The 27,835-nt window shown below is 39.5% G+C and overlaps 1 protein-coding gene across 1 annotated transcript; it reads right to left on the bottom strand.

Annotated features, from left to right (window-relative positions):
- Window positions 1-1,532: 1,532 nt before the first annotated feature.
- On the bottom strand, window positions 1,533-27,835 carry ap1m3 (adaptor related protein complex 1 subunit mu 3). Its single transcript, XM_058403407.1, has 12 exons — window positions 27,416-27,835; window positions 22,775-22,931; window positions 22,578-22,645; window positions 21,463-21,593; window positions 19,611-19,758; window positions 16,972-17,098; window positions 9,349-9,491; window positions 9,189-9,260; window positions 8,488-8,646; window positions 3,923-4,048; window positions 2,337-2,412; window positions 1,533-1,844 (listed from the first exon to the last, which is right to left on the bottom strand). The coding sequence occupies exons 1-12, from the start codon at window positions 27,455-27,457 to the stop codon at window positions 1,822-1,824; spliced, it is 1,272 nt and encodes a 423-aa protein (XP_058259390.1). The 5' UTR covers window positions 27,458-27,835; the 3' UTR covers window positions 1,533-1,821.

Here is a 27,835-nt window from a genome sequence, read left to right on the forward strand (position 1 = left end):
AGGGTAATCTCACACAGAAAGGCCCCTGCCTGTTCAAACCCGGGATTTGAACCCAGGGCCTTCTTACTGTGAGGCAACAGTGCTAACCTCTAAGCCACCATGCTGCCCCCAGGATACTGATATTTTATTTATATTATATGTATATGATGGTGTATGTAATATGTATTCAGCTGCCTCTGCAGAAGTGGCGTATAATATTCCACACTTCCACCAGCCTTGCTGATACAGTAAGTATGTACTGAGTGCTGAATATGGAGAATTACTGATTTCTCTGCAATAAGGTTTCAGGGACACTGGCAGAAAGTATATGATTAATCATAAGATTTTTAGACACAGGAAGAGGTATAATATTGACGCTCATTCTTTTTCACTGTTGTATAATTCAATTGCAACTGAACTAACATGGTTTATAGTTACGTAACAAAACAAAAAAAAAACTCCTTAAAAGTATGCAGCTCCATAACCAAAGTTTCCTGGAAAAACTTTCATTCTTATAATACCTGACAAATCAGAACTCCTGCCTGTCAGCAGTGTGTGTTTGTGTGTTGTGAGGAACAAATCACAATATACAATATACACAGATTACAAGGACATTTAGTCCTCACAGGCAATTATTTTGTTCCAGCTAAGGTTGTAAACAGAAGCACAAAGATTTGTTCGTGCGTGCTTTTGCACGAAGAATGTTTATATATGCATATTTGTGTGTGTGTTTGTAGGTACAGTATGTGCATCTGTGTTTGTTTGTGTTTTCCTATAGGTGTATTGCCGCTTGTGTGTATATGATTCATGTGTGTTCATGTATGTGTGTGTCTGTTTTCCTTTAAGTGTATTGCCTTTCATGTGTATGTTTCATGTGTGTTCATGTATGTGTGTGTGTGTGTGTCTGTTTTCCTGTAAGTGTATTGCCTCTTGTGTATATGTTTCATGTGTGTTCATGTATGTGTGTGTGTCTGTTTTCCTGGATGTGTACTGCCTATTTGTATGTTTCATGTGTGTTCATGTATGTGTGTGTGTGTGTGTGTGTATCTGTTTTCCTGGATATATATGTTTCATGTATGTAAACGTATGTATAACTGTGTGTGTGTGTGTGTTTTCCTGTATGTGTATTGCATCTTTATATGTGTTTCATGTGTGGTTATGTTTGTCTTAGTGTATATGTGTGGTTTGTGTTTGCATTTTGTGTGCATGTGGGAGCATTTTCATACCTGTACGTTGTGTATCTGTGTGTGTGTGTGTGTGTGTGTGTGTAAGTAGGAACTAAACCCTCCAGGCTGCAGTGCTAGTGCAGTGAATATATAGAGTTACACCACCAAAAGCCTTATTAATGATTGATTTCATGCACACGGTATTTATTTCATCGCTCAGTAGGGCTTGTGTAGAAAAGCAATAAAAGCTGACATCGTCCTGTATTTGCAATTATATCAGACAATGGGTCATAAATGATATATATTTAATATAGTATCACAAAAATCCAATTCTCAAACTGATCAATGGACCTGTTCAAGACATAAAAATACAACTTCACACAGAAACCATAACAGACAATGTTTATTAACAAAGTAAATATAAAACACCATCTGTCCAAATCCACGAGAATAATATCAGCTGGACTATTTTGTTAATTTTGATTTCCTAACACATTTTAACACCCTCACATACCTGAGAAACACACACACACACACACACACACAAAGCATAATAGAAATAGGCTGTATCTGCTTGACTGTTGTGTGAGACCGCTGTCTTCGTCTCTCTTCCTCAGAGAAGAGGCGGACAGAAGGTCAGCACTTCCTGTGCAAAGCTGCACTCTGAAAAGTCCCTTCAGTTTGTCCTTAGCTGATAATCTGCCAAATATGATCACACAAAATGTCAGCGACACTAATAAATCATATTCCTGTGTGTAAATGTGCCGTGTGTAAAATCAGATTTCTAATAAATAGCTGAAGAGAGAGGAAAGATACACATGTCTGAGTGTGCTGCTGTCCTCTGGCGTCACTCATGCAAATGGAAAACTGATCTCTGCACTTGTGATGGTGTCTCACATACGAAGATTTCAACACAGAAATATTTCTAAATGCCATATGAGTGTGTGTGTGTGTGTGTGTAGGAAAGAGAGAGAGAATGTGAGCGACAGTGAGAGTGAATGTAGTTCACCTTTACTCTCTGCCTTCAGACAAAGAAAGTTCTAAATTCTGTGTGTGTGTGTGTGTGTGTGTGTGAGAGAGAGAGAGAGAGAGAGAGAGTGTGTGTGTGAACATGTCTCACCTTCACTCTCTCTGCCTTCAGACAGAGACAGTTCTAAATTTTGTGTGTGTGTGTGTGTGTGGTTTGCTCACCTCCACTCTGTGTAATATATCGCACCCATGGTAATGCCTGATAGCCGCTCTTCTCAATGATCTTCAGGTATCGGACCTGAACACATGAAACACATGGTTAAAGACACACCTAGACATTTTAGAGGATTATAAACACACCCAATCTCTAGTGTTCTGACTCTCGTTATCCAGATTCCTGCTACTACGACACTTGTTTTTTATCCACTGTATAAGATTCTATCTGGAATGTGGCTGAAAAGCAGCAAACAGATTTGAGTCAACTGGATTATCCTCTGACAATCAAAATATCTGTGCAATCCATTTATTATAAACACATACTGTACAAGCTGATATAATAATAATTAGTAGTTTTATTATCATTTTGGTGTTCTAAAATGTTATAATATTGAGAAGTCTCTTTTACACTCTTGTAAAGCATTTCAACTTTTCTTACTGAAAATAAATAGAAAGAGGCTTCTGGAAATAGAAACAGACGTGTGAGGATTTGGTGTATAAATATGGGTTGAAAAGATACCACTGACTTAAATGAGTCCATTAAAGTAACAGGCATTGTAACATAGAGTATTCAATTTGGGGGCAAACTATCAATCTTTATCAAAGCGTGTAGTATGGAGTCAAAACACAGTCAGATCAGGATAATCCATGGGTACAAATGAGCAAACGGGCGAGAGTCTGAACCAGGAAATAATACCAAAATCAGAAAAACTTGGAAACAAGGCTCAGGTTTAAAAAACTAAACTGCAATGCTTCAGGATTCCACATTGTAATACACAAAGATACACAAGAATATACTCTAAATAGACAACTAATCAAGGGCTGAACAGAGAACAACTGTTATATACACTGATCAATCATAACATTATGAGCACTGACAGGTGAAGTGAATAACACTGATGATCTCCTCATCATGGCACCTGTTAGTGGGTGGGATATATTAGACAGCAAGTGAACATTTTGTCCTCAAAGTTGATGTGTTAGAAGCAGGAAAAATGGACAAGCGTAAGGATTTGAGCGAGTTTGACAAAGGGCCAAATTGTGATGGCTAGACCACTGGATCAGAGCATCTCCAAAACTGCAGCTCTTGTGGGGTGTTCCCGGTCTGCAGTGGTCAGTATCTATCAAAAGTGGTCCAAGGAAGGAACAGTGGTGAACCGGTGACAGGGTCATGGACGGCCAAGGCTCACTGATGCACGTGGGAGAGAAGGCTGGACCATGTGATACGATCCAACAGACGAGCTACTGTTGCTCAAACTGCTGAAGAAGTTAATGATATAAAGCATGATGGGTCAGGGCTGTTTTGGCAGCAAAAGGGGGACAAACACAATATTAGGCAGGTGGTCATAATGCTATGGCTGAGATCAGTGTCCATACACACCAAATGTAAAGCAACTTACATCTTATCTCATTTTAAACAACTGAGGGTTATGGGCCTGCTAAGGGGCCCAGCAGTGGCAGCTTGGTAGACCTGGGATTCGAACTCACAACCTTCCAACACCTTAACCACTAAGCTACCATGTCCACTGGACAGTACACCACCTGCAGAGAGAGCGAAAGTGTGACGATGAAGATTAAAAAGTAGAACTCACCTGAATACCGGACACTGTGAAATAAGGGATCTCAAACTTCACTGTGATTGGCCTCTTCGCCTCTTGTTCATCACTCTCTACGCTCGGCAGTCCAAAATGAGCTCTCATTATGAACTCCTTCCCTCCCTGCACGCACACACACACACACACACACACACAATATTGCTTATTTCAGGACAGGAAAATGACAATAACACCACCCTTGTTAAATTGAGCTAAAATCTATTTTTGCAAATCAGTGTGTTAATCAACCATTCCTTAAGCCTTAGGCACAAGCACTAGCTTCTGTTGCATCTTTTTTTCTACATCCACAGAAGATGAGGGTGAAAAGGCCTTCAGACTGTAATGATTCTGTAGCAGTCTGCAGCACATAAATTCTGAGTGCTGAGTACCTATGATAATGGGGCAGTTAAGGGGCTCAAACTATAAGGCTTTGTGTTGTTGATCAGAAACTTGGGGGTTCAAGCCCCAGTACCAGTAAGCTGCCACTGTTGCGCCCCTGAGCAAGGCCCTTATCACTCTTTGCTCCAGGATGCTGTATCATGTCTGACCCCAACTTCCTAACAAGCTGGGATGCGTGAAGCAAAGCTTTTCACTATGCTCTATGTACACTATATTGCCAAAAGTTTTGGGACACCCCTCCAAATCATTGAATTCAGGTGTTGTTTTTCAGGGGTTGGCCCCTTAGTTCCAATGAAAGGAACTCTTAATGCTTCAGCATACCAAGACATTTTGGACAATTTCACGCTCCCAACTTTGTGGGAACAGTTTGGGGATGACCCCTTCCTGTTCCAACATGACTGTACACCAGTGCACAAAGCAAGGTCCATAAAGACATGGATTGGTGTGGAGGAACTTGACTGGACAGAGTCCTGACCTCAACCTGATAGAACATCTTTGGGATGAATTAGAGTGGAGACTGTGAGCCAGACCTTTACTTCCATCATCAGTGCCTGACCTCACAAATGCGCTTCTGGTGGAATGATAAAAAATTCCCATAAACACACTCTTAAACCTTGTGGAAACCCTTCCTGGAAGAGTTGAAGTTGTTATAGCTGCAAAGGGCGGGACAACTCCATATTACATTCATGTGCATGTAAAGGCAGACGCCCCAGTTTTGTCCTGGCTCACAGTCTCCGCTCTAATTCATCCCAAAGGTGTTTTCTTTCAGGTCGAGGTCAGTTCCTCCACACCAAACTCTCTCATCCATGTCTTTATGGACCTTGCTTGTGCACTGGTGTGCAGTCATGTTGGAACAGGAAGGGGTCATCCCCAAACTGTTCCCACAAAATTAGGAGCATGAAATTGTCCAAAATGTCTTGGTATGCTGAAGCATTAAGAGTTCCTTTCACTGGAACTAAGGGGCCGAGCACAACCCCTACAAACAACATCTGAAAAAAAAATCAACGATTTGGAGGGGTGTCCCAAAACATTTGGCATTATAGTGCATATGTGACAAATAAAAGAAAGAAAGGTGAAAGTGTAATGCTTCACTGTGAAGTGTTATCTACTGTACATGGACAGGAAGTTAGAGTAAGCCGCAACCTCGCTTGTTGAAACCTTAAATTCACCTTGTAACCATGACAACCTCAGAGAAATACTTAAATGTCAGATGAGCTTCACTAATTTGTAGTGTTTTAAAAGCTTTTGGCACTAATAGGCACTTCAAGAAGAAAAAAAAAAACCTCTCTACATCCTCTTTACTCCATTTTTTTGTGTAATCATTAGTCTCATCTACATCTACAGTCACTAAACAGCACTATATTTCCCCATACTTTTTCTAAGATGAGAGGTTGACGTTCGGAGTGTAATGTATCTATGAATCTTTAATAGTATGACGAGTCAGGTTGCATGAATAGTGTGTCTTCCCTACACAACTGGAAAATAACTCTGTCATTACTTTCCCCGCTGTGACATCCTCGGCTCCCTGGAATACTACGCCAAAGCTCATTTCTTAACAAGCTGCCGTACATGGTTGCATCATTGCTCTCCCCTATTCTCATGGTTTGTCCCTGCAGTGTAATAAAGATGTGACACTTTAATATGAGTAACTCATTGCTCCACTATGTACTAAGGCGCTAACTAGCAGGTGTCTGCTTGTTCCCTTGCGCATCATTATTCACAGCATTTAGAGGCGATCTGTCAGCGTCTGACTAAAACCATATGTCTGGAGTGTTTAATGCTAATCGGACACGCATCCGCATAGCGTTCACGCCTCTGTTAGGGCTTACTCTGATTAAAAAATGGCAAAAGCATGTCAACATTTCAACTTAGGGAAGAAACACGTTAATATTATCATTTCATTCTTATGTCATATTATAAGGGAACAAAAAAGCAGTCCACATTACAATACTAATATCAGTATGGAATTATTTCCCCCTGACCTGCTGCTACTGGGACATTTCTTCCCTGTCCTGCTGCTACTGGGACATTTCTTCCCTGTCCTGCTGTTACTGAAACCACTTAAATTCCTGCATTGTGAACATTAACTGTTTGTATAAATTGTTTGTACTGTTATTTATTCATATTCACAGCCACGTTCAGCTCTTTCTCAGTATAGTATTGCATGGTTTAACACAAGTCTGCAACAGGAGCATGGTGATCGGTGATCGAGCGGGGGTAATAACTAATCAGAATCCTTGGATACGTCACTAGCATAACGACATGGGTAATACGCCGTATGGAAAACAATACAAACCCAGGGTAAAAGTGCAATTGTATAGGACTGGGCCTGTGGCACAGTAGAAAGTAATATAAAACTTTTCGAAAAACAAAGAACATGGCAGCTTTCCAGCTTACTGTCACATCCACTGTTTTGCTCACATATTCAGCAGTACTTCTAAAAGGAATGAGAGAAAGAAAGAGAGATCACGTGTATATGTGGGGCTCGGGTGGGTAGCATTAGTCATTACACCGGTAGCTCTTTCCCCCAAACACTACACTCCTGCTACAGATTCACGCTAAAGCACGCCTTCACCTGCAACAGATATACAGCTCTGGAAAAAAATAAGAGACGACTGCAAAATAATCATGTATACCAGTACATGTATTGGTGAGATGAACAGTTTTGTTTCATTTTTTTGTGAACTGCTGACAATATTTCTCCTAAATTCAAAATATAACTATTGTTATTTAGAGTGTATATTTAAAGGAAATGGCAACACATCAGAATAACCCAAGATCATGCAGTATTTGCAGAGCTTTAATAACTCAAATAAAACAAAATGCAAATAATTTGTAAACAAATTGTGTTAATGCTTTGGCTAAATAACATTAAGAAATCAGTATTTGTTGGAACAGCCCTGATTTGCATGCGTTTTGGCTCCATGCTCTCCACCAGTTTTTCACATTGCTGTTGGGGAACTTTATACCACTCTTTCTGCAAAAACAGCAAACAGCTCAGCTTTGCTTGATGGTTTGTGACCATCCATCTTCCTCTTGATGACATTCCAGAGGTTTTCAATAGGGTTCAAATCTGGAGATTGGGCAGTGGTCTCTTATTTTTTTTTCCAGAGCTGTATACTCCATCTAAATATTCTTCTGTCTTGTGTAGTTAGTGTGCAGTGTCCAAGTGTAATTATACACCTGTTTTATTTGCTGTTATAGCCTTGTTTATGTAGTGCAACATTATGTTCAAAGATATACAAGTTATACAAAAAGGAATAGTGGTAAAATCCATTTGACTTCATTAAAATGAAGAGAATAAAAAGATATTAAAGTAATAAACAAAAGAATACAAACTTTACACTATTTGGTGTGTATGCACATTTTTTTTTACTTTAATTGTTTTTTACTTATTTTGTTTGTTTGCTGTTTGATCCTGAATTATTTAGAGTAAAACTTGCTGAAGTAACTTTTATGACAAATTTCAGCTCAATAAATTTTACTAACAAAAGATATATTGCTAACATTGACTGCACACCTCTATCTATCTATCTATCTATCTATCTATCTATCTATCTATCTATCTATCTATCTATCTATCTATCTATCTATCTATCTATCTATCTATCTATCTATCTATCTATCTATCTATCTATCTACAATGCCTATTCCTTCTGTTGCTAATTCTTACTGAATCTCCATCATCACAAAGCTCCAAGTCTCTTCTGGCGAAGGCTGAGGAATTTCCTCCAAGGGACATGAAGCCAACCTTTCCAAACAATTGCTGATGAAACCTCATGCAGTAGCTGAGCACTTCTGGAGGTGAGCAATACCTGCCTTCTTCTGTATACATGAGGTTGGTGTCACTCAGATAGAACAGGAGAGAGATGAAGATCCCAGCTAAGAAAACAGGACCAGTGCTCTCTTGTTGGGATTCTGGCTAGAATCTCAGCTTTTAAAAGTATATTAATATTCCAGAGATTATGTTCTAGTCTTTTTGTTCAGACAGGAAGTCTTTGTAAATATTAAAAAAGTGACTTAGATATAATATATTGGGTGTTAATAAGGTGTAAATAAGTAGATGATAAATGAGTAGATATAAATGTAATGTAAATTTGTTATACATGCCCTGTGTGAACAATACACAAGTACTTTTCATGTGAAGTAAAAATGTCACTCACTGGGAAGGATTTGATGGTCCACTCCACGGCACTCTTCTCAGGTACCCACTTGGCCTGGCCTGTGCTGGTCTTAAATTTGGGTGAGTCAGCGTCACTGGGCACGGGCACCAGGATAACCACGTTGTTGGCAGTGGAGCGGCTTTTAAACTGGCTACGAGCCTGCAGGACACCGTACACCACACTGAAGTAAACATACAACAGCTACAACACCAGCAGAGCTTTATAGTGTGAATATGACTTCACAAAGACATAATATTATTAGATGAATGAACTAGAATTAACCTTTAAGTTTTTACTGTCATTTTGAACCATATATAGCTGGCACAGTACATAGTGAAATCCAGGAACTTGCTACATGGAAACATAAAACTAGTTCCATAGTGTGTGTAATAGCTGTTCATGTTCATGAATAATGTTATTTTCATGTGAATGCTGGTGTTATTGTAGAACTAGTTTTGTAGTTATTGTAAAACTAAAGAAGACAAAATTGTAGCAGTCTTGGCAGTAAACGTACTTTCCCAGGTAAAGTAAAGGTCCAAGAGACAAAAGTACCCTTGAGGGTTCAACCTTACTGACAAGCATCTGTGTCCTAAAAGGTACAGTTACAGTCCTGTGACTTGGATGAAACAAATTGATGTATTGTAAGAGAAGAGAAAAGAAGAGAAGAGTTTAGAGTATGTGTGTGTGTGTGTGTTTAGTACCTTAACTTTGATCTCTACACGGCTATGGGAAAATTTCTCAATCACACTTTCAATCCATATGAGGGGTTTCACCTGTTAAGAACAATGAGGGATAAATGAGCATGAGGCATAAGGAAATAAAGCATGTCATGAAGATATAAAGCTTGATGCAGATGCTCACGGTGGTATTAAGGCGGTAAGACATGAGCTCACTGTCTCCATCAGGAGGAATGAAGGAGATGGTTCGGTCGTTCTCAAAGCGAGAGAGACGCACACACTGATGAAACTTCACATCCTCCAACTCCACAGACTTGCTCTTCTCCCCTGTGTCACACATGCACAAAGAGATGAAGCAAAAAAAGAAGTAGTCACTGAATTAGCTTTTAAAATTACTGAACATCATATGACCATAATTTAATATAATAAAGCAATGCTGAACATTGAGCAATTAAATATTACAATCCTGAGCAATAAAATATTACAAATTGTTATTTCTATTTTATCCCATGTTATTCTTATTTTATTAATCTTTCACTTAATTTCTGTTTGATGCTAATAACCTGACCTTTGGCCGTACATGTTGTCTTTTAAATGTGCAAAGAATATAAAGGTGACTTAACTTGACTTGTGTACTATTATAGAAAGATACAATTTGACCGAAATTGACATGCAACCCTCACAATTCTGATGCTTGTACCCAGAAAAGTGTACATAAGAGGACCATCTGAAGCTGACACTAGTGTAAAATCCCCAGCTTTCTAAGAAGTCGGGATGTGTGGAAAAAAAAAATTCACTGTGTTGTAATGTACACTGCAGAGCCAAAACATTATGACCACTTGCTGTTTGTCTGTGTGTCACCAAAACGTTTATAATCAGGACTAGACCGTGGTTCATTTGGTTAAGGCTCTGGGTTGTTGATCAAAGGAACAGGGTTCGAGCCCCAGTACCACCAAGCTTCACTTAAGAGCAAGGCCTTTTAACCCTCTCTGCTCCAGGGGAGCTGTATCATAGCTGCCCCTGTGCTCTGACCCCAACTTCCTCAGCTGGGATATGTGAAGAAAAGAATTCCACTGTGCTGTAATGTATGTGTGGTGATAAAAGCTTCTTCTGAAGGTGCCACAGGGCATCCTGATGCCATCACTTCCCCCAAAGAAAATGGCAAAGATCTTCCTGTGCATCTGATGTGAAAAGCTGATCAGAACTTCTTCCATTCCTCCAAGCCCCTGATGCTTGCATGCCTATTGTACACTCTTGGGCACTCTGACTGAGCTACACTTTGTGTTGTGACACATTTCTCCGATTACAGTCATTCAAATTTTCTATGACTTGCGTTCTGTCTGTATGGAGGAGATGATCCTTGAGACCCCAACACCTTGTCACCGGTTCATAGTTTGTCCCTCCCCAGTCCACTGTCAGTAGATACTCACTGCTGTCAGCACTCACAAGATTTGCAGTTTCAGAGTCATCTGGCCATGAAGATCAAACTCACTCAGGTCTTCTTCAACTACGAGAACTGCCTGTTCCCTTACGGTCTAATCTCCCAGACCGTGACATGCACCACTTTTATGAGATGTTATTCGCTTCATCTGTGAGTGGACATAATAGTTTCTCTCATCACTGTGCATGTGAAAAATCTCAATTCTTCTCATCTTATCTTCTAAAAATATAAATTCAGCTTGATCTCAAGTTTATCTCCTGCCAGCAATTTTCCTGTTCCTCCAAGTGATGGCAGGATAATGAAGAAATATCATACAGGCAAATATCATATGCTCTTACAACAGCTTGTTTAACCTGCCAACTATGCGTTGTACTGTTGACTCATGTATCAAGCCGGATACAAACAAACGCATTAAGGGCATTTAAACATGTCAAGTTAGTTCAGAAAAAGAAAATTCAGATCCTGCGAAAACAGTATACACGCCGGAGTTTCTGTAAATCTACGTATAGACTCATGTAAGAGACTCGGTAATGTGAATTTTGATTAAATAGGTCATAAGTGGTATGAGCAATTTTATAATGTGGAAATGCATTCATACAATTCAATACAGTGCTTCATTTGAATGCTTTTAAAGATATTAATCCAAGATATATCCATGAAGACAGGTAAGCCATTCACTCAGGACAAAAGAAATGGCACACTATTAAAGGAGGTTAGTTCGATCCTAAGCAGAACAGCATTTTGTTGTGGTTTTCCTTCAGGTTTTTAGAGTTCTCTTGTATTTCCTGAAAACACATAGGTAGGTGGAATGGTAAAGGTGTGATATATGAATGATCACCCCTTTGGCATGTATTCCTGCCTCATGCTCAGCATTCCTCGGATAAGTGAATACATGTGAATGGTAGCTCATTGTTTAAGGCATTAGGCTTCTGATTGGAAGGCTATAAGAGTTCAAATCCCAGCATTGCGAGGCTGCCACTGTTGGGCCCTTGAGTAAGGCTCTTAACCCTCAACTGCTCAGTTGCATTATGGATAAACGTGAAGTAAATGTAAATTCCATAATGACTGTGAGACGTCAGTTTGAGATTTAAGATGTAAAATATGACCAGATTGTTCAACATTAATTTGGTCCTCAGCATTAAATTGCATTTAAAATGAGCTTAACTGTACTTTGCTTAAGAGAGTTTGCATGTTGTTTTAGTCTGTTTGCTCTGTAAACAAATCAAGAGGGCTGTATTTAGCATCCTAAAATCTCTAATAACACCAGCTCTGGAAATGTAACACTGTACAATAAACTCCAGACTGTTGAATTACCAAAGCACAAAACTGGGATTACTCTAGTGTGTGTGTGTGTGTGTGTGTGTGTGTGTGTGTGTGTCAGTTGGGCCGGAGAACCAAAATAAATAGGTGGAGATGCATTTACACAGGTAAGCTAAGTGAATTCCAAGTATTCTATCTTACAGCATGTACGCAGGGTGTCCTTGTCTACATACTGAGTGTATTTTCATTTATACAGACAGATGTGCTTGACTCTCTGTCTCATGGCTATTGGCATTTACAGAGGCACATGAAAGGGCCATAAGGACAGTGTGGAAGGCAGAGCTCAGCAGTCTCTGTGCTCCCTCGGCAGCGGTGAAGGCCTGCTGGGACCCGACTCTCATTGCTCATACTCAAACACCTTGGATGTCATCAGCCACGCTGCCTAAAGGTCACACAGGGGGGAGCAGCCTCTATTTCCAATGTCTGCTGATTGATTCCCCAGGGACAAGAGTAAGAAAAACTGATTAGTGTTCTGAAATATAAAGCATGTGTCTATTGTACCTTCTCAGAATACAGTGCTCTGGATATTCCCAAGTTTGGTATAATGTTGTTTGCAGGATAGTTAAAAAAAAAATATATCATGAAATCTTTTAATATCTCTATGATTTATCAGTAGCTGTCAGTGGACTTGCATTCGAATGAAACCACAAACCTGTCCTTTAAATCCACTGCAGTACTTCATGTTATCATGAATAATAAGTGGTAACTTAAAGAGCCTTAACAATCACAGCTAGATAGACCTCTATCAGTCTGTTTGGCTTCAGAGAAAATCTTCAGTGATATTCCACAAAATCAGTATGCACTACTCATGGACATGAACATGAACATGAACATGAACATTTATCAGTCCTGTCCTGAAGAGGGCAGTGTTTGCTCTCATCTAAAGTACATCCATCAGTGGTTTCATATCTCCCATCACATCTGAGGTCAGATGACTTTGAGAGTAATATTATCTGTTTGGAGCAGCATTAAAGCGTCATTAAAGGAAGGAACTCAGGAAGTCAGTCTGCCTTCACCACTTCCTCCAAACTCTGACTTGACCAATTTTCTTTCGAGCATGTCAGTGCGCTACTTAATCCTGGTGGAAAATTCACACTGTGGATCATTGATTGTTCACTTGATGCTGCAGCACCTAGAATTTGTAGCACTTTGCATGTATTTACTCTCTACTCTGTCAGAATGCATAAGTGGGTGTGGATCATCAGGGTTATTGACAGCTACAGTGATGATTCAGGAACAGATGGGAAGTTATCCATGACAGGAACACAAATTCAGTAGGTAGAGAATAAGCCCTTTTTTTAAAATCTCCTCCTACTCACATTCAGTCTGCTGTTAGGAGACTGTTCCAGGAGACATTTTACTGTTTTTCTTTTCACTATTTAATATAGTTTGGAATAACATATACATATATATATATATATATATATATATATATATATATATATATATATATATATATATATATATATATATATATACACACTATATTGCCGAAAGTATTCGCTCACCCATCCAAATAATCAGAATCAGGTGTTCCAATCACTTCCATGGCCACAGGTGTATAAAATCAAGCACCTAGGCATGCAGATTGTTTTTACAAACATTTGTGAAAGAATGGGTCGCTCTCAGGAGCTCAGTGAATTCCAGTGTGGAACTGTGATAGGATGCCACCTGTGCAACAAATCCAGTCGTGAAATTTCCTCACTCCTAAATATTCCACAGTCAACTGTCAGCTGTATTATAAGAACGTGGAAGTGTTTGGGAACGACAGCAACTCAGCCACGAAGTGGTAGGCCACGTAAACTGACGGAGCGGGGTCAGCGGATGCTGAGGCGCATAGTGCGAAGAGGTCGCCAACTTTCTGCAGAGTCAATCGCTACAGACCTCCAAACTTCATGTGGCCTTCAGATTAGCTCAAGAACAGTGTGCAGAGAGCTTCATGGAATGGGTTTCCATGGCCGAGCAGCTGCATCCAAGCCATACATCACCAAGTGCAATGCAAAGCGTCGGATGCAGTGGTGTAAAGCACGCCGCCTCTGGACTCTAGAGCAGTGGAGACGCGTTCTCTGGAGTGACGAATCACGCTTCTCCATCTGGCAATCTGATGGACGAGTCTGGGTTTGGCGGTTGCCAGGAAAACGGTACTTGTCTGACTGCATTGTGCCAAGTGTAAAGTTTGTTTTTCAGGAGCTGGGCTTGGCCCCTTAGTTCCAGTGAAAGGAACTCTGAATGCTTCAGCATACCAAGACATTTTGGACAATTCCATGCTCCCAACTTTGTGGGAACAGTTTGGAGCTGGCCCCTTCCTCTTCCAACATGACTGTGCACCAGTGCACAAAGCAAGGTCCATAAAGACATGGATGACAGAGTCTGGTGTGGATGAACTTGACTGGCCTGCACAGAGTCCTGACCTCAACCCGACAGAACACCTTTGGGATGAATTAGAGCGGAGACTGAGAACCAGGCCTTCTCGTCCAACATCAGTGTGTGACCTCACAAATGCGCTTCTGGAAGAATGGTCAAAAATACACTCCTAAACCTTGTGGACAGCCTTCCCAGAAGAGTTGAAGCTGCAAAGGGTGGACCGACATCATACTGAACCCTATGGATTAGGAATGGGATGTCACTTAAGTTCATATGCGAGTCAAGGCAGGTGAGCGAATACTTTTGGCAATATAGTGTATATATACTTGATGAACATGTACGTGTTCTCCCAACTATTTCCTCCACACTGATGAACAGGTCATTCTAACAGTATTAATTTTGTATGTAAATGACCTCTGCTCTCACTGGATGCCTCACTGGAGCAGTTGCGGTGCATAGCTTAGCAACAGTCACTCATTCATTTTCAGCAAGCAGTTTATCATGGTCGCTGTGGGCCCAGGGCTTACCCTGGGAACAATGGGAGCCAGGCAGGATGTGACACCAGTGCATTACACAACATGAACACATATCTCTTTCAAAGTCTTGTCCATAAATTTTTTTCATTTCATTGTCTGTACCGCTTATCTGATCTATCATCGGGTCACAGGGATCTCAGGCGTCATCGGGCATCAAGGCAGGATACACCCTGGACGGAGTGCCAACCCATCGCAGTGCACACACACACACACTCATTCACTCACGCAATCACACACTACGGGCAATTTAGAAACTCCAATCAGCCTAGAAGCATGTCTTTGGACTGTGGGAGGAAACCAGAGCACCTGGAGGAAACCCACCAAGCACGGGGGGAAAACATACACACACACAGTGAGTGGGAGCGAGACTCGACTGTTATTGCACACTGTATATTGGAGTTGAAATTTATTCATAAATATGAGCTCAAAGTGCAGACTTTCAGCTTTAAATTGTCAAGAATCATAAATTTAGTTTTTTTTTTTTTTTTTTTTTACAATTGGTTGCCTTTGCCATGATGTCTGGAATCCACAGACATCACCAGACACTGGGTATTCTCCCCAGCCATGCACTGCTGCTGCAGCTGTTTACTGCAGATGTCTTTCTTGTTCTTAGGATTGATTTCGCCTTCCGTTTTGCCTTCAGCAAGTGAAATACATTGATGATTGACTTGGCCACTGCAGAACATTCTAATACTCTGCCTTAAAAAAGGCCTTGGGTTGCTTTGGAAGTATGCTTTAGGTCTCAGCACTGCAAAGCACTGTCCAATAAGTTTTAAAGCATTGGACTGAATCTATCTGAACAAATAATATAGCCTTATACACTTTCAGAATTAATTCTGCTGCAATATCAATAAATGCAAGGTAACCAGTTTCCTTGGCAACCATACATGTCTGCACTATACACTGGTATGGTTCAGTCCCTTCACTTCTGTATACTGTTTGTTTGTCTCAGTCCACGAAACTGTATTTACCTTTTTTCTTTTAGCTGTTTCTGGCAGGTAGCATGGTGGCTTAGTGGTTAGCACTGTTTCCTCACAGCAAGAAGGTCCTGGGTTTCAACAGGCAGGGGCCTTCCTGTGTGGGGTTTGCATGTTCTCCCCGTGCCTGTGTAGGTTTACTCTGGGCACTCCGGTTTCCTCCCACAGTCCAAAAACACGTTGATTGGTAATTCTAAATTGCCTGTGGTTGTTTGTCTATATGTGACTGGTGACCTGTCCATACCCCTGCCTTTTGCCCAATGTGTGCTGGGATAGGCTCCAGCAGACCCCTGTGACCCTAATTAGGAATAAAGCGGATATAGAAAATGGATGGATGTTTCTGGCAAATAATCTAATTTGGTTTTGAGGCTTACAAATGCTTATATCTTGTAGTAAAACTTTTGTATTTTGGCACAGATATGCGAACCTCTGGGAAGTGTTCTTGATCTGGCCAGCTGTTATGATGGGGTTCTTTCTTCGCTAGGGAAAGAATTCGTCTGTTGTTTTCTGTGGACTTTTGTGCCTTCGGATGTTCCTGAGCTTGACGATGAACATTTTTTTTCATAAATGGTTCAAATATTTTATTTGGTCACCTAATATTTGTCCGATCTCTCTGATGGTTTCTTTTCATTTTCAGCCCATTAATGGTTCGCTTCAATGGTAGTGACAGGTCTTTGGATTTCATCTGGACGCTTCAAATCAACACTTTTATCTGCTTACTTCTTAGCACACACCTGGCCATGAAATAGATGAGCCGCTATTCATACAGTAACTTTCTGTACCTTAAAAGGCATGGAATCACAAAAATAAACTCCTCTTTTCACTCAATTTAGCGATAAATACCAAATATTTATACATTATTTAATTTCAACTCCAATATAATATAGTAAGGCTTGACTGGAGATCATTTCCTCTCGCCTTCTTGACCCAAAGACAAAGTCAACTGAGTCTGCTAATCATCACACACAATGCAATACTCTGCCTTCTTCAGGTTTCTTCCCTCATTTATTTAGGACTGCCCTTTAATCATATGTAAATAAATGGAAAATAGTCCAAAAATGAACATGCAATGTAATCTCACCCTGCAATATTTCGCCCTTATATCGCTACTGGATAAATGACAATATGATTCATGACTAGAAAAAAAGTTAATAAATATGTGCACTCACTGCCTGTGATTTCGAAGAGCACTTTGTCATTGAGGCCTAACCTCAGCTCTGGCATTCCAGAGAGAACAACCTTCAGTTTGATGCAGCCCAGAATCTCACTGCGCAGGACGCTGCCTGTAGCACTGACCTGAGTGACACACAGGAGAAACAGAGAGGATAGAAAATGAAAAGTGCATGCCGGATATAATCTCAAAATCATCATTATTATCACCGAGTGGAAATAAAAAATATAAAACAACAAACGGATTTCAAATGAAAAACCAATCAGCCAGAATTTCTAGCAGCAACGGAAAAAAAAAAATCAAACCACAAAAGAGGAAGCTGTATGGGTGGAGAGTAATGCCCCATTAGAAAGCAATGAGGTGTGGGTCTTCTGAAATGAAAAAAATGGTGCTCTAAATAGCTCCTGTGGGCTGCCTCTCAGACTGTGAACCTGAAGAGCAGCAGAGCATTCAGCCAAGGACAAGGCAGAGACCAGACCAACAGCAAAAGTAAACACTGTCCTTCATGACTCAATGCAAGGAGGTCTGGAGCTCTTGGTTGTGCCTACAGAACTAGGAAGAAGGCACAGAGACAACACCTCATTCAGTGGGACTAACAGGCACAGAAGCCACACCTCTTTCATTGGGCATAAAAGGCACAGAAGCCACACCTTATTCACTCAGACTAAAAGGTACTCATTTGTTGGGCTTAACAAACACAGAGACAACACCTCATCGTTCGGGAATAAAAGGCACAGAGACAACACCTCACTCACAGGCATAGAAGCCGCACATGATTCAGTGGAAATAATTGGCATGCACAGAGGCCACACCTCTAATCACTGGGACTAACAGGCACAGCAATCACACCAACTAACCGGCAAAACTCTTACACCTCTCCCTTACAGGCACAAAAACCAAGCCTCTTCCTACACTGAGGCAACACCACCTTTACTTCCCAGAGGGAATGCATGCTACACTAAATTGACAAGTATAGAAGCCAAGAAAAATCTCTTTCACTGGGACTGGAAGCCCTCAACTACAAGTAACTGGCATAAAGGCTAAACCTGTTTCACACCGGCCACACCACCTCCTACATAAAAACACACATTCCTTACTAGAAATAACAGAACCAGTGGTTACACATACTTTCCAGTTTACACCTCCTACACTGGGCCTGACAGGCATGACTATTAGGCACAAAGGTCACATAGATACCATAGACAGGATAACAAATTCAGCAGTCATGTTTGGATGATAAGAATGCAGAAAAAATGATGACTAGTAAGAAAAAGTCTTTCTGTCTGGATAGGAACATGTTTTGCTTCATCAATTCTACTGATAATAATGAGCAATGTGCCATTAGACTTTGAGAATGTGGCCTAAAAGAGAGAAGAGGCAAGTGATAAACAAACCCCACAACTCCAGTGAAACATAAATCCATTGTATGTTGGATTTGCTATACATCACATGATGGGCAATCGGACACATTTAATGGCAAATGAGACTGTAAGTACAACAAATTGTACATTACTGGACATTGTCCGGAGGGTGGAAACTGTAAGTGTTCGAGTTAATGACAGGTAGTGACACAGACCTCCCACTCGCTTATTTATAGATGACTGGGTCCATTTAGACATAGATGACTTCCCTTACACATCTGACAACCCTGTAAAAGCCTCTTTCAAAAATGTGTAGACTGTCCTCAAAAAAAGAATCTTTTATGCTTCAGGTTGAAGTAAAATCCTAAGAAATTTGCCCCTCTATGTTGGGACAGGCACAAGTGGAGTACTGTTTTTATTATACAAATCTGTACATTTCTGCCTACACTGGAGTGTGTCTAATCAGTTTGCTCTGCTAATGTTGCTCCATTACAGTGGCATCCCACCAACGTATACAAAAAAAGGGCTCATTGACTGCTTACAAAAACTTGGTGAATCAGAGTCTGTGCCACTCAATTTACTCTGTGGAAGACAGTTCCAGGCTTATATTGACTTTGGACACAAGAAATAAAAAGCTTCTTTCAGGAATAGTTTCAGCTGTACCAACGCTGTGACCAAATACTGATCATCAATAAACAAAAGACTTTCCTGGATTAGTGAGAAACACATCCCCACCGCTGAGAAATTTATAAAGTAAAAGATCAAAACAGCGTTTCTTACTCTAACCAACTACTGTATATACAAAGACAGCTGTAGACAGAAGCATGGATGTATTATGAGTTAGCCTTTGGGTGGCCTGGAGGACCAAACCAGGTATGTGCAAAGATAAGGATATCTTTGGACATCACACCCATGTTAAGATCACTCAAAAAGGCACCAGGAAGACTGACCATGGTTCCAACCAACAAGGAGTCCATGCATAAATACAGGGGTGGACACTTATTAGCTAGCCCAATAGAAAAGGGGAAGTTCCTCAATGACTAACCTAACTGGGGACAAATGTGTATCCGTGGATTCTTTTCAATTGTCTTTAAGTGGACAGTGCATTATGTTTAAACGTACAGGACAAACCTCTGTCAATAGAAACAAGGGTATATAGTTGGCATGGTTGTTGAAGAACCATGAAACAAGATTTTCTTGAAAAAGATCTAGGTCATCAGCGAAAACGATGCTATATTTAATAAATTACAACCATATTGTAAATGGGTGAACGAACCAGTAGGTTGACAGACTCGATGACATCCATGAACACTTCATTTTTCCTGTATTTGATGCCCTCTGACCTCCAGGACACAGCATTGGTAACAGTTGCTGGGGGGCGTGGTGCACCCACCTCCAGTTTATGCCCTTGTTGAGTGATGTACCTGGAATAAGAAGTGAACCAGACCTGAGGCATTTCAGCACAAACAATTCTGATTAACAACAGTTAATTGTTACTTACACAATAGTAAGGAATAAATCAGGACAGGGCTTTATTTTATAGGAAAAAGATGAGGTAGTGTTCCCAATACCAGCACACCCTGAAGCGCTGTATTCGTTATATCACAGCAATGATTACAATTTCTTATTTCTGTACTTTACACGCAATACATACTTTTTTATCTGTTCGAAGATACAATAATTATGATACCTGAAGGATGATTTATGGTAGCAACTAACTAGGGATGCAAGCATGATTACTCATATCCCCTGCAACCTAAAAACATTCAGAGGCACCGAAAAGAGAGAAGAGCACTAGAAATAGAAGTCTAAGGGTTTCATAACTATTTAATTGGTTCTAATGCAAGGGGTATTGATTATGTTAAAAACAAAAACTGCAGTAAAGGCAGTGAACGAGGTGCTGTAGTCAGTAAACAAAGCTCTGTTGTTAGTGTGTGTGTGCTAGTGCAGTCAGAGACTCCTGGGATGAACAAGACGTCCACTGAGATGCACAGGCACACAAACAACCTGTTTTTAATCTATATATGCCATGACATGGTCATGATGCACATATATAGGCACACAAATCCATGGATTTTAATGTATTTCATGGACTTTAACTTCATGAACAATAGAAATATTAGTTGAATGTGAAGTGCAAGTAATAGGTCCTTTTAACATTAATCAGATGACATACATGGAGATAACAGCAGTATTAATAATTAATATGAGAGAGCATGACAAGCCAAACAAATGCATAAATTTGTTGGGGTTTGGGTTAATAATCATGAGGATTATGTCTGAGGGCTTGGAATCTATATATTTAGCTAAACTAATTACAGATAAAAAGACAATAAAAAAGCTGCGATTGCAGAAGCAAAACTTGTGCTCCTGTGAAACCCATTCATTATTTCTGGTGCGTTCAATTGCGATCAGATTCCAGTAACTGTTGAATGGATTCCACCTGTGTGCAAATAGTGTCACGTGATCCCAGTATAAATACGCCTGTTCCAGATTCTGTTAAAAGAAAAAGACTGTGCTTAAGCAAGCAGCACCATGAAGACCAAGAATCAAGTCTGGGACAAAGTACTGGAAAGATATCCCAGTTTTAAACATCACAGTGGTAACAGTGGTGTCGCAAAAATGTATGTCATTCCAGTGTTACTATGGAAAAAACGCCCATTAAATTTATTTCCATTCCAGATAATAAAGCTACAAAACTACTGAAAAGTTCAAGCGGGTTGATACTTATGCAAGGCAGAGCAATGATAGAAACTGGGGCTTTTTACCAATTCTCCTTACTGCAGAAAATGTAAAAAGAGAATAAAGAAATAGATTGGGGAAGAGTCTTAATGTGAAACTGGGAAATATCCAGGTTTTAAAAAAAACTGCAATGCACATACAATCAGTATATAGTGCAGAACTGAAAAATTCAGTACAGGTCAGCTGGACTTTTTTGAAAACAGGAACATCTCACATATCTGCTGGTGTTTCTGTGTGTCTGCCACATGACGTAAACCTCTGTACTCCAGCACACAGAGCGTGAATAGTGTGCAGGCAGTGTGTGGATGCACAGCTGTGACTAGAAAATGCTGGATGGTGCTGGTTTCAGTGACTAATAATGAATAAACAATTCTGCCATCACTCACTCCAGTAAGATCTTGCTGTCTGTGGTCTGAGGGAAACCAAAATCCATGACCTCATCCATCAGCTCGTAGACGGTCACAAAGTTGTCGCGTATGCTCTCCTCCTCCAGAACCTTAAAATACTCTGTGAAAATCTACAACACATGCACACAGAGTGTGTCTCAATACTGACAAAAAATTTCACTGGGATCAGAGCAAAAAATAAATAAATAAATAAATAAATAAAAATAATAATACAAATAAACAAATAAAAAAATAAATAATAAATAAAGTTCAACTGCGGTTGAAGTCATTAGCTTACAAATGCCTTGCAGATATTGCAAAATAAACAAATAAGAGAGAACAACTGTATTTTGTCTGCCATTAAGCACTGCTGGATAATTAGTATGAATTGTTATTATTTTGTTTAAACGTATTTTCATTTAGTACTGTCCTTGAGAGGCTACATAATATATTTCCTTATGTTTCCCAGAATGTTCCCTTATGTTTACACTGATCATACTGTTCACCAGCAATTTTTATGATACCTCTAATATATTTCTTTTTATTTTGCAAGGCATATTGTAAACGTGTGATCGCAACTGTATATCCAAATACACCAGAGAGCTGTTGACTTCTTGAATTTAATTAGTCAGAATAGTGCAAACTGGTACTTTAACTAAGAAAAAGTGTGTGTAATTGTTGATGTGTAGACGTTTTCTGTATCCGGACGTTTATTTAGCATTTTAAGGTAAGTGTCTCCAGTGTCAATACTTTGTAACGATCAGACATAAAGCTGTAAGCAGAATGGCAAGGCTTATTATCTTCAAGGGACAATAGAAAAACAGGCTGGTGAGGTAATGACTGTTTATAGCTGCTGTAACGTAAAAACGATAACAGGAAATAAATTCTTCCTACTATTTAAAAATGGATAAAAAGTGCAAGATGCCATTTTTTAATAAATAAAAATTGTTAGAGGGATAAAACACTACAGAACACACTGTTTTAGGAAAATAATTAGCATATTTGTGGTAACAGTGCATCATACCACCACATTTTACTTTAACGCCACACATCCAGTGTTTTATTCCATATCTAACAACTACCCAGAGTAGCGTGAGCCATTAAAGCATACTCACCTCCACTATCTTGTACAGGAAGGAATAGACAAGAGCAGCATTTGTATTCTTCTTAGTCATTGCTACCACTGACACGTGACTGTTAAGGATCTATCTTGAACATGTATACAGGCCTTCAGGGAAAAATACTGTGTATGAAGTATATAAAAATCATAATACATGAAGAATGGAAATAAGAGCAGAGTAATGCAGGATACAGTAGAGGTTGTTGTGTTTGATGTACAGGAAGTGGGTGGAGCCGTGACTCAGTAGAGGTGACAATTCAGCCTCTTCCTCCCTCTTCATCATGATAGGCATTAGGTGGTCGATCTCACTCATGTTAACACTGCCCATGTAATTCCGGCATATAAGCACCTAAAGGGGTGACAGTAAACTTTATAGCACACAAGCAGTCGTATATATATTTTGGCGCATAAAAATGTAACAAGATGCACAATCCATGCATCCAGCTTATGCAATACTTGTTTTCGCAGTTTTAATCTAGGTGGTATACTGGAAATGTTATGAAACTCACATTCAGTTGCTGCAGTAGCTGATATCAGTTGCAGCTTTATTTGATCATATGAAAAGAGCTGATTCACCATGAGTGAGTCAAATATTCACTGACCTCTAATGGCAAAAATATTAAACGAACCTTCTTGGTAGATGTTCGGACTTACAAATAAACTTTCATTCATTCACAAGGAAGAATTCACACAGGGTTGAGATAAGGATATAAAAACATTCAGGTAATATATAATAAAAAAAGTTTCAGGGACTGCATATTAAGATTTTGGGTGTCAAATCACATTGTTGTGTTAAACAACATTTAAATACTAATAGTAGAAGTCATGTGAATCGTAACTGCTGGGGCCGTTTTCAGCTTCGGCTCATTTTGGGGTTTTTTTTTGTAGAAAACACTGCATGATAGTGCATTCAGCATGCAGTTTGCATTCCACTAATTACTGTTGATTAGATGTTAGTATCTTAGCTGTGGTTGATCTGCCACCTTTGATAAAAGAGGAAATGAGTTGTGGTGTGAGTCTGGGGGGCTGGCAGCGAATCAATCCCATTACGATTCATTGGTATTTGGATCCAATTAGTTCTGAGCAAGGAGTAATTGCCAAGATTAATCAAAATTAGGTCTGTAGTGGTTGAGTAACAGTGAACAGCATTACCATAGACTAGTTAATACCACAGAAATCAAGCTTCAACAGATGGCTACACTACACTTTTCTCCCCTTGCCAAATGTCCATTTATTGCACTTGCCAATTTATATCATGCCTTAACCTCATGACATTTTACTTATCCAGAGCGACTTATTGTCTTATCATGTTATCTAAGTACCAACTCCTGTGAGTCCTGGAGTCGGCAAGGTGGTGAAAGGAACTACACCTAGATGTCAAATGAGTCACTAAAGACCTACCTTTCATAATGTATTTCAACTAGAAATAACAAACTGTTGTCTGTGTGCTTCTCTTACTATATTACCTCCTGAGCAGAGGTTTTGGCTGTATTCTTCATCTGTGACCTAGTGAACCAGTGTCAGAATGTAATTATTGATAGAGACTTCAAAGCACTTCACTTTGGATAATTGCATCTACCAAAAGCCTTAAATAGAAATGGAAATGCATTTTAGCTTGACCTGTGTTACTGCACACTAATCTATTCAACTGCTTGAAATTCACAAAAATGGTCGAGTGCCTTCAGTGTACTGCTTTTTTCTTTACGATGAGCTCTCACGAGTTTTTCAGCTGCCTGTCGGCTAACTATCAATGTTAGCTAGTTGGGATAATTAACTACCTCCCCAGGTAGCTGACTATGCATACTAACTAACACTGATAGTGACAGCTGGAAAAACTCATGAGTGCTCATACCAATTTGCTGCTATGACTATAGCAAAGTACCTTCACTGTCCTGGATCTCTTTTAATGAGCTCTTGTGAGCTTTTAAGCTGATCGTCATCTCTGGTGTTAGCTAGTTAGCATTGCTAAGAGCATTACATACATTTCTATAAAGGTAGTTCATCTAAACTATTGCTTTGCCTAGATACCTAAGTGATAACATTTTCAAGCAGTTTATACAGATCCGTGTCCAGTTTCATCCCCTTTAGCAATAAAACGTTTCATCATGGAAAAGTACCACTAATGCCTATTCTAGTTTTTGCTTGTTTTTTGTCCTTAAGGTATAAGGTATATAAATATGTTTTTTAGGTAGCAGGAGAGTTTTTCTACCATGTCTTTCTGAACAGACTGAACACTACTTCTTAAGTAATGGGGAATTGGATTATGTCTATATAAAGACTTATATATATAGCCCAAGCATTCCAACAGGTTTTCTCAGCCACAGATCCATCCATCCATCCATCCATTTCTGTACAATTTATCCTTCTCATGGTCACAAAGAACCTTGAGTCTATCCCAAGATAGACTCAGGGCACAAGGCGGAGGTGCCAATTCATTGCAGAATAGAATTGCCGACACCCATTCACACAATACAGACAATTTAGAGATACTTATTAGCCTACAACACATGTCTTTGGACTGGGGGAGGAAGCCAGAATACCCAGAGGAAACCACCGAAGGATGGGGAGAACATGCAAACTCCACACAAGCAGCTCTGGAGGTGCAAGGCAAACACTGCTTAAATGAAAGAAATGCCAAACAGCTTTTTTTTGTACACATTTTCTGGGTTATTTACACTAGTAAAATAATAAAAATTCGACTATTGCAGCTCTAATTGCATTTGGTGCACTGAATAGCAATTGATTCAGTGATTCAAGCTTCTTTAAGGTGTATTAAAATATTAAAATGAAAATATTTTGAAGTAATTTGCATATTTCGTATTGCATATTTCTGTTGCTGATAGTCACTGATCACACAGTGGTGATATAAAATGTGTTTATGATATGAAATAGATTTTAGATAATTAATTGTATTTTTTTCTAAATCAACGTTTACTGTAATCATAATTCATGGCATTCGATGCAATGAAAAATACCAGTATAAAATTGAGTATAAAATAGAGTATAGGAAATGAGAGGGTATGTGCCAATCTTATGTGGAATGCCTTAAGGTATTGGGTTGCTGAAGGGCACAGACAGGAAAGCTTTCATCACTACTGCTCGAGACCCAGACATATCACAGATTAATCCATCCAACTAAAGCCCTCCGGCTACACACACTACTTCTTGGCCTTCATTTGACTCTCTCTCTCTCTCTCTCTCTCTCTCTGTCTTGCAGTCTTTCAGAAGATAATTATTCCTTACTAAGAGAGGATGAGTTATACCAAATTCAGACACTGGCTTTTCATTATAAGTCTAAAGACTCGGACTAAAATAGACTAAAAAGAAAATCAGCATGTGAGAACAAAATTAAGTGTACTGAGGAAGTAAGTGTGTATGATAATAGTTTGCAAAGATAGTTATCACTCTGTTTCTCTGTTCCCCCACTCTCTCTTTCTCTCTCTCTCACTTTCAGAAAATTGTTTGATCAAAAAACAGTTGTGGATAAATGAAGCAAAGTATTTCTAGTTATTCAGTAAGCACCTGCTGACATGGCTGATATGAAGACAAAATAATGATTCGGAGTGATATTGAAGGTTTTATTAGGTCTTGTGTTAAAATATGGTGCTGAATATGATGAAAAAAACCTTTTTCCACCCTTTGTTTTTGTTAAATAGTTGATTATTGTATGCATTATATTAAAATAACAATCTAGTTATCTTTTTGTTGTTGTTGTTGTTTCAGTCACTGTGATTTTGACTGCATTTAGCAAAACTAAATATTTTAATGCATATTGTATATTGTTAAAAGGTAGCTAATTATGGTCTTCAATTGTGACATATAAAAAACGCACGTCGATGACATTATGTGCCGCAATGTGATGCAGTGTCTATAAAAATCGTGTGATTTTTACTATTAATAATGAATCTACCTTATTCAGATTTCTATATGCAGTTTAGGTGGGCTTAGCAAAACGCTACATCATTAGATTCAGTGCCTCAACTGTAAATCAAAATCTAATTGACCTTTTTCTTTATTTCCATCCCTTTCTGACTTGTGTGCAAATTCTTCTGAATAAATGATTGATTGTTTGTTTGTAGCTTCATGTCCATCCGATTTGTTTAATATTAATGCTGTTAGAGGTCAGCGAATATTTCGACTCACTCCGTCGTGCTGAGTCAGTCTTTTTCTAGACCTGGGTCTGATCCTATCGGTCTATCTATCTATCTATCTATCTATCTATCTATCTATCTATCTATCTAAAAGGAGGATGCTCTGTTAACTGGCTTTTTATCGTAACCCAGTTCCCCAAACAACATCAGATTTTTGCATGTAATCTAAATCTTGTTCCATATCGTATACTTCTGCTTTTGATGAGTAGACCAGCTCTTCAGTGAAGTTACATTAAGAACTGCAGAATGGATGAGTCTGAGCACTGATCCTCCTCCTGGTTTGGGTGGCACCTCTACAGGTTTAGTAGACAGGTTTTGCACTTTTGCACTACTATGAAGGCCTATTCGCACCTGTGTGTACATTACATTCCCCACCCTTTCAGTCCGTTTACGTGAGCTGGAAAGCTCTTACTATATCCACGTGTCCACGTGAAAGACACCTACAAACAGATGTACTATGTAACGTGATACAGAGTATCACTTTCACCTCCTTAAACTTCCCAAGTCACTGACACTATAGTATATTTAATCTACTCCAAAAACACATAATAACTGCTCATTTATTCAGTATTCAGTATGTAAGCTGTACAAGTGCATTATACAGTCCATCTGAGCCATCCTCGTCTTCCGACAGGTGCAACTCCTCACTTCTGACTTCTGCAAGATAATTAAAACACTTTACCTTTCCCTTCAGGTCCAGGATGAAGATCGCAGATGCGGCCATTCTGCTCACGTTTATAAAAAATGATTTCAAAAATTGGTAATGTCAGATTTTTTATCGTAAACCACCAGAAGACAAATAAAAGACTTCCATCCCTCGCTTGCTCTCTCGCTCTCTTCCGGGATCTCGAGTCGTCCAACCGGTTCAGCAGCTTTTAGAAAGGTGGCTGCTGTCGGTTCAGTTTGTTGTTGTTGTATTTCTTGTTATATTCTTTTTAACGTGTCATCACGTTAGATTTATATACACAGCCCTGTACGAGAAGTTATTTTGTCCAAAATTAGCCGGTGTGCGTATAATTTCAGAATAATAAAGCGAAACGTGACGAAGGTGTGATGGGTGAGTCGCGAGCGATTTGTTTCCTTTTGAGCGAGTCTTCTGAAC

This window comes from Hemibagrus wyckioides, linkage group LG11 (assembly GCF_019097595.1).
Source record: "Hemibagrus wyckioides isolate EC202008001 linkage group LG11, SWU_Hwy_1.0, whole genome shotgun sequence".
NCBI classification, from domain to species: Eukaryota; Metazoa; Chordata; class Actinopteri; order Siluriformes; family Bagridae; genus Hemibagrus; species Hemibagrus wyckioides.

What these genes read in the sequence shown, in the direction of transcription:
- ap1m3 (XM_058403407.1), bottom strand. Translation starts at nt 27,457, where the DNA reads ATGGCCGCATCTGCGATCTTCATCCTGGACCTGAAGGGAAAG. An exon ending in GCTCTTCGAAATCACAGGCA is followed by an intron (nt 9,492 to 16,971) that starts GTGAGTGCACAT and finishes TGTGTGACACAG; the next exon opens with GGGAGAAGAGCAAGTCTGTG. An exon ending in GGACCATCAAATCCTTCCCA is followed by an intron (nt 4,049 to 8,487) that starts GTGAGTGACATT and finishes GTGTGCGTGCAG; the next exon opens with GGAGGGAAGGAGTTCATAAT.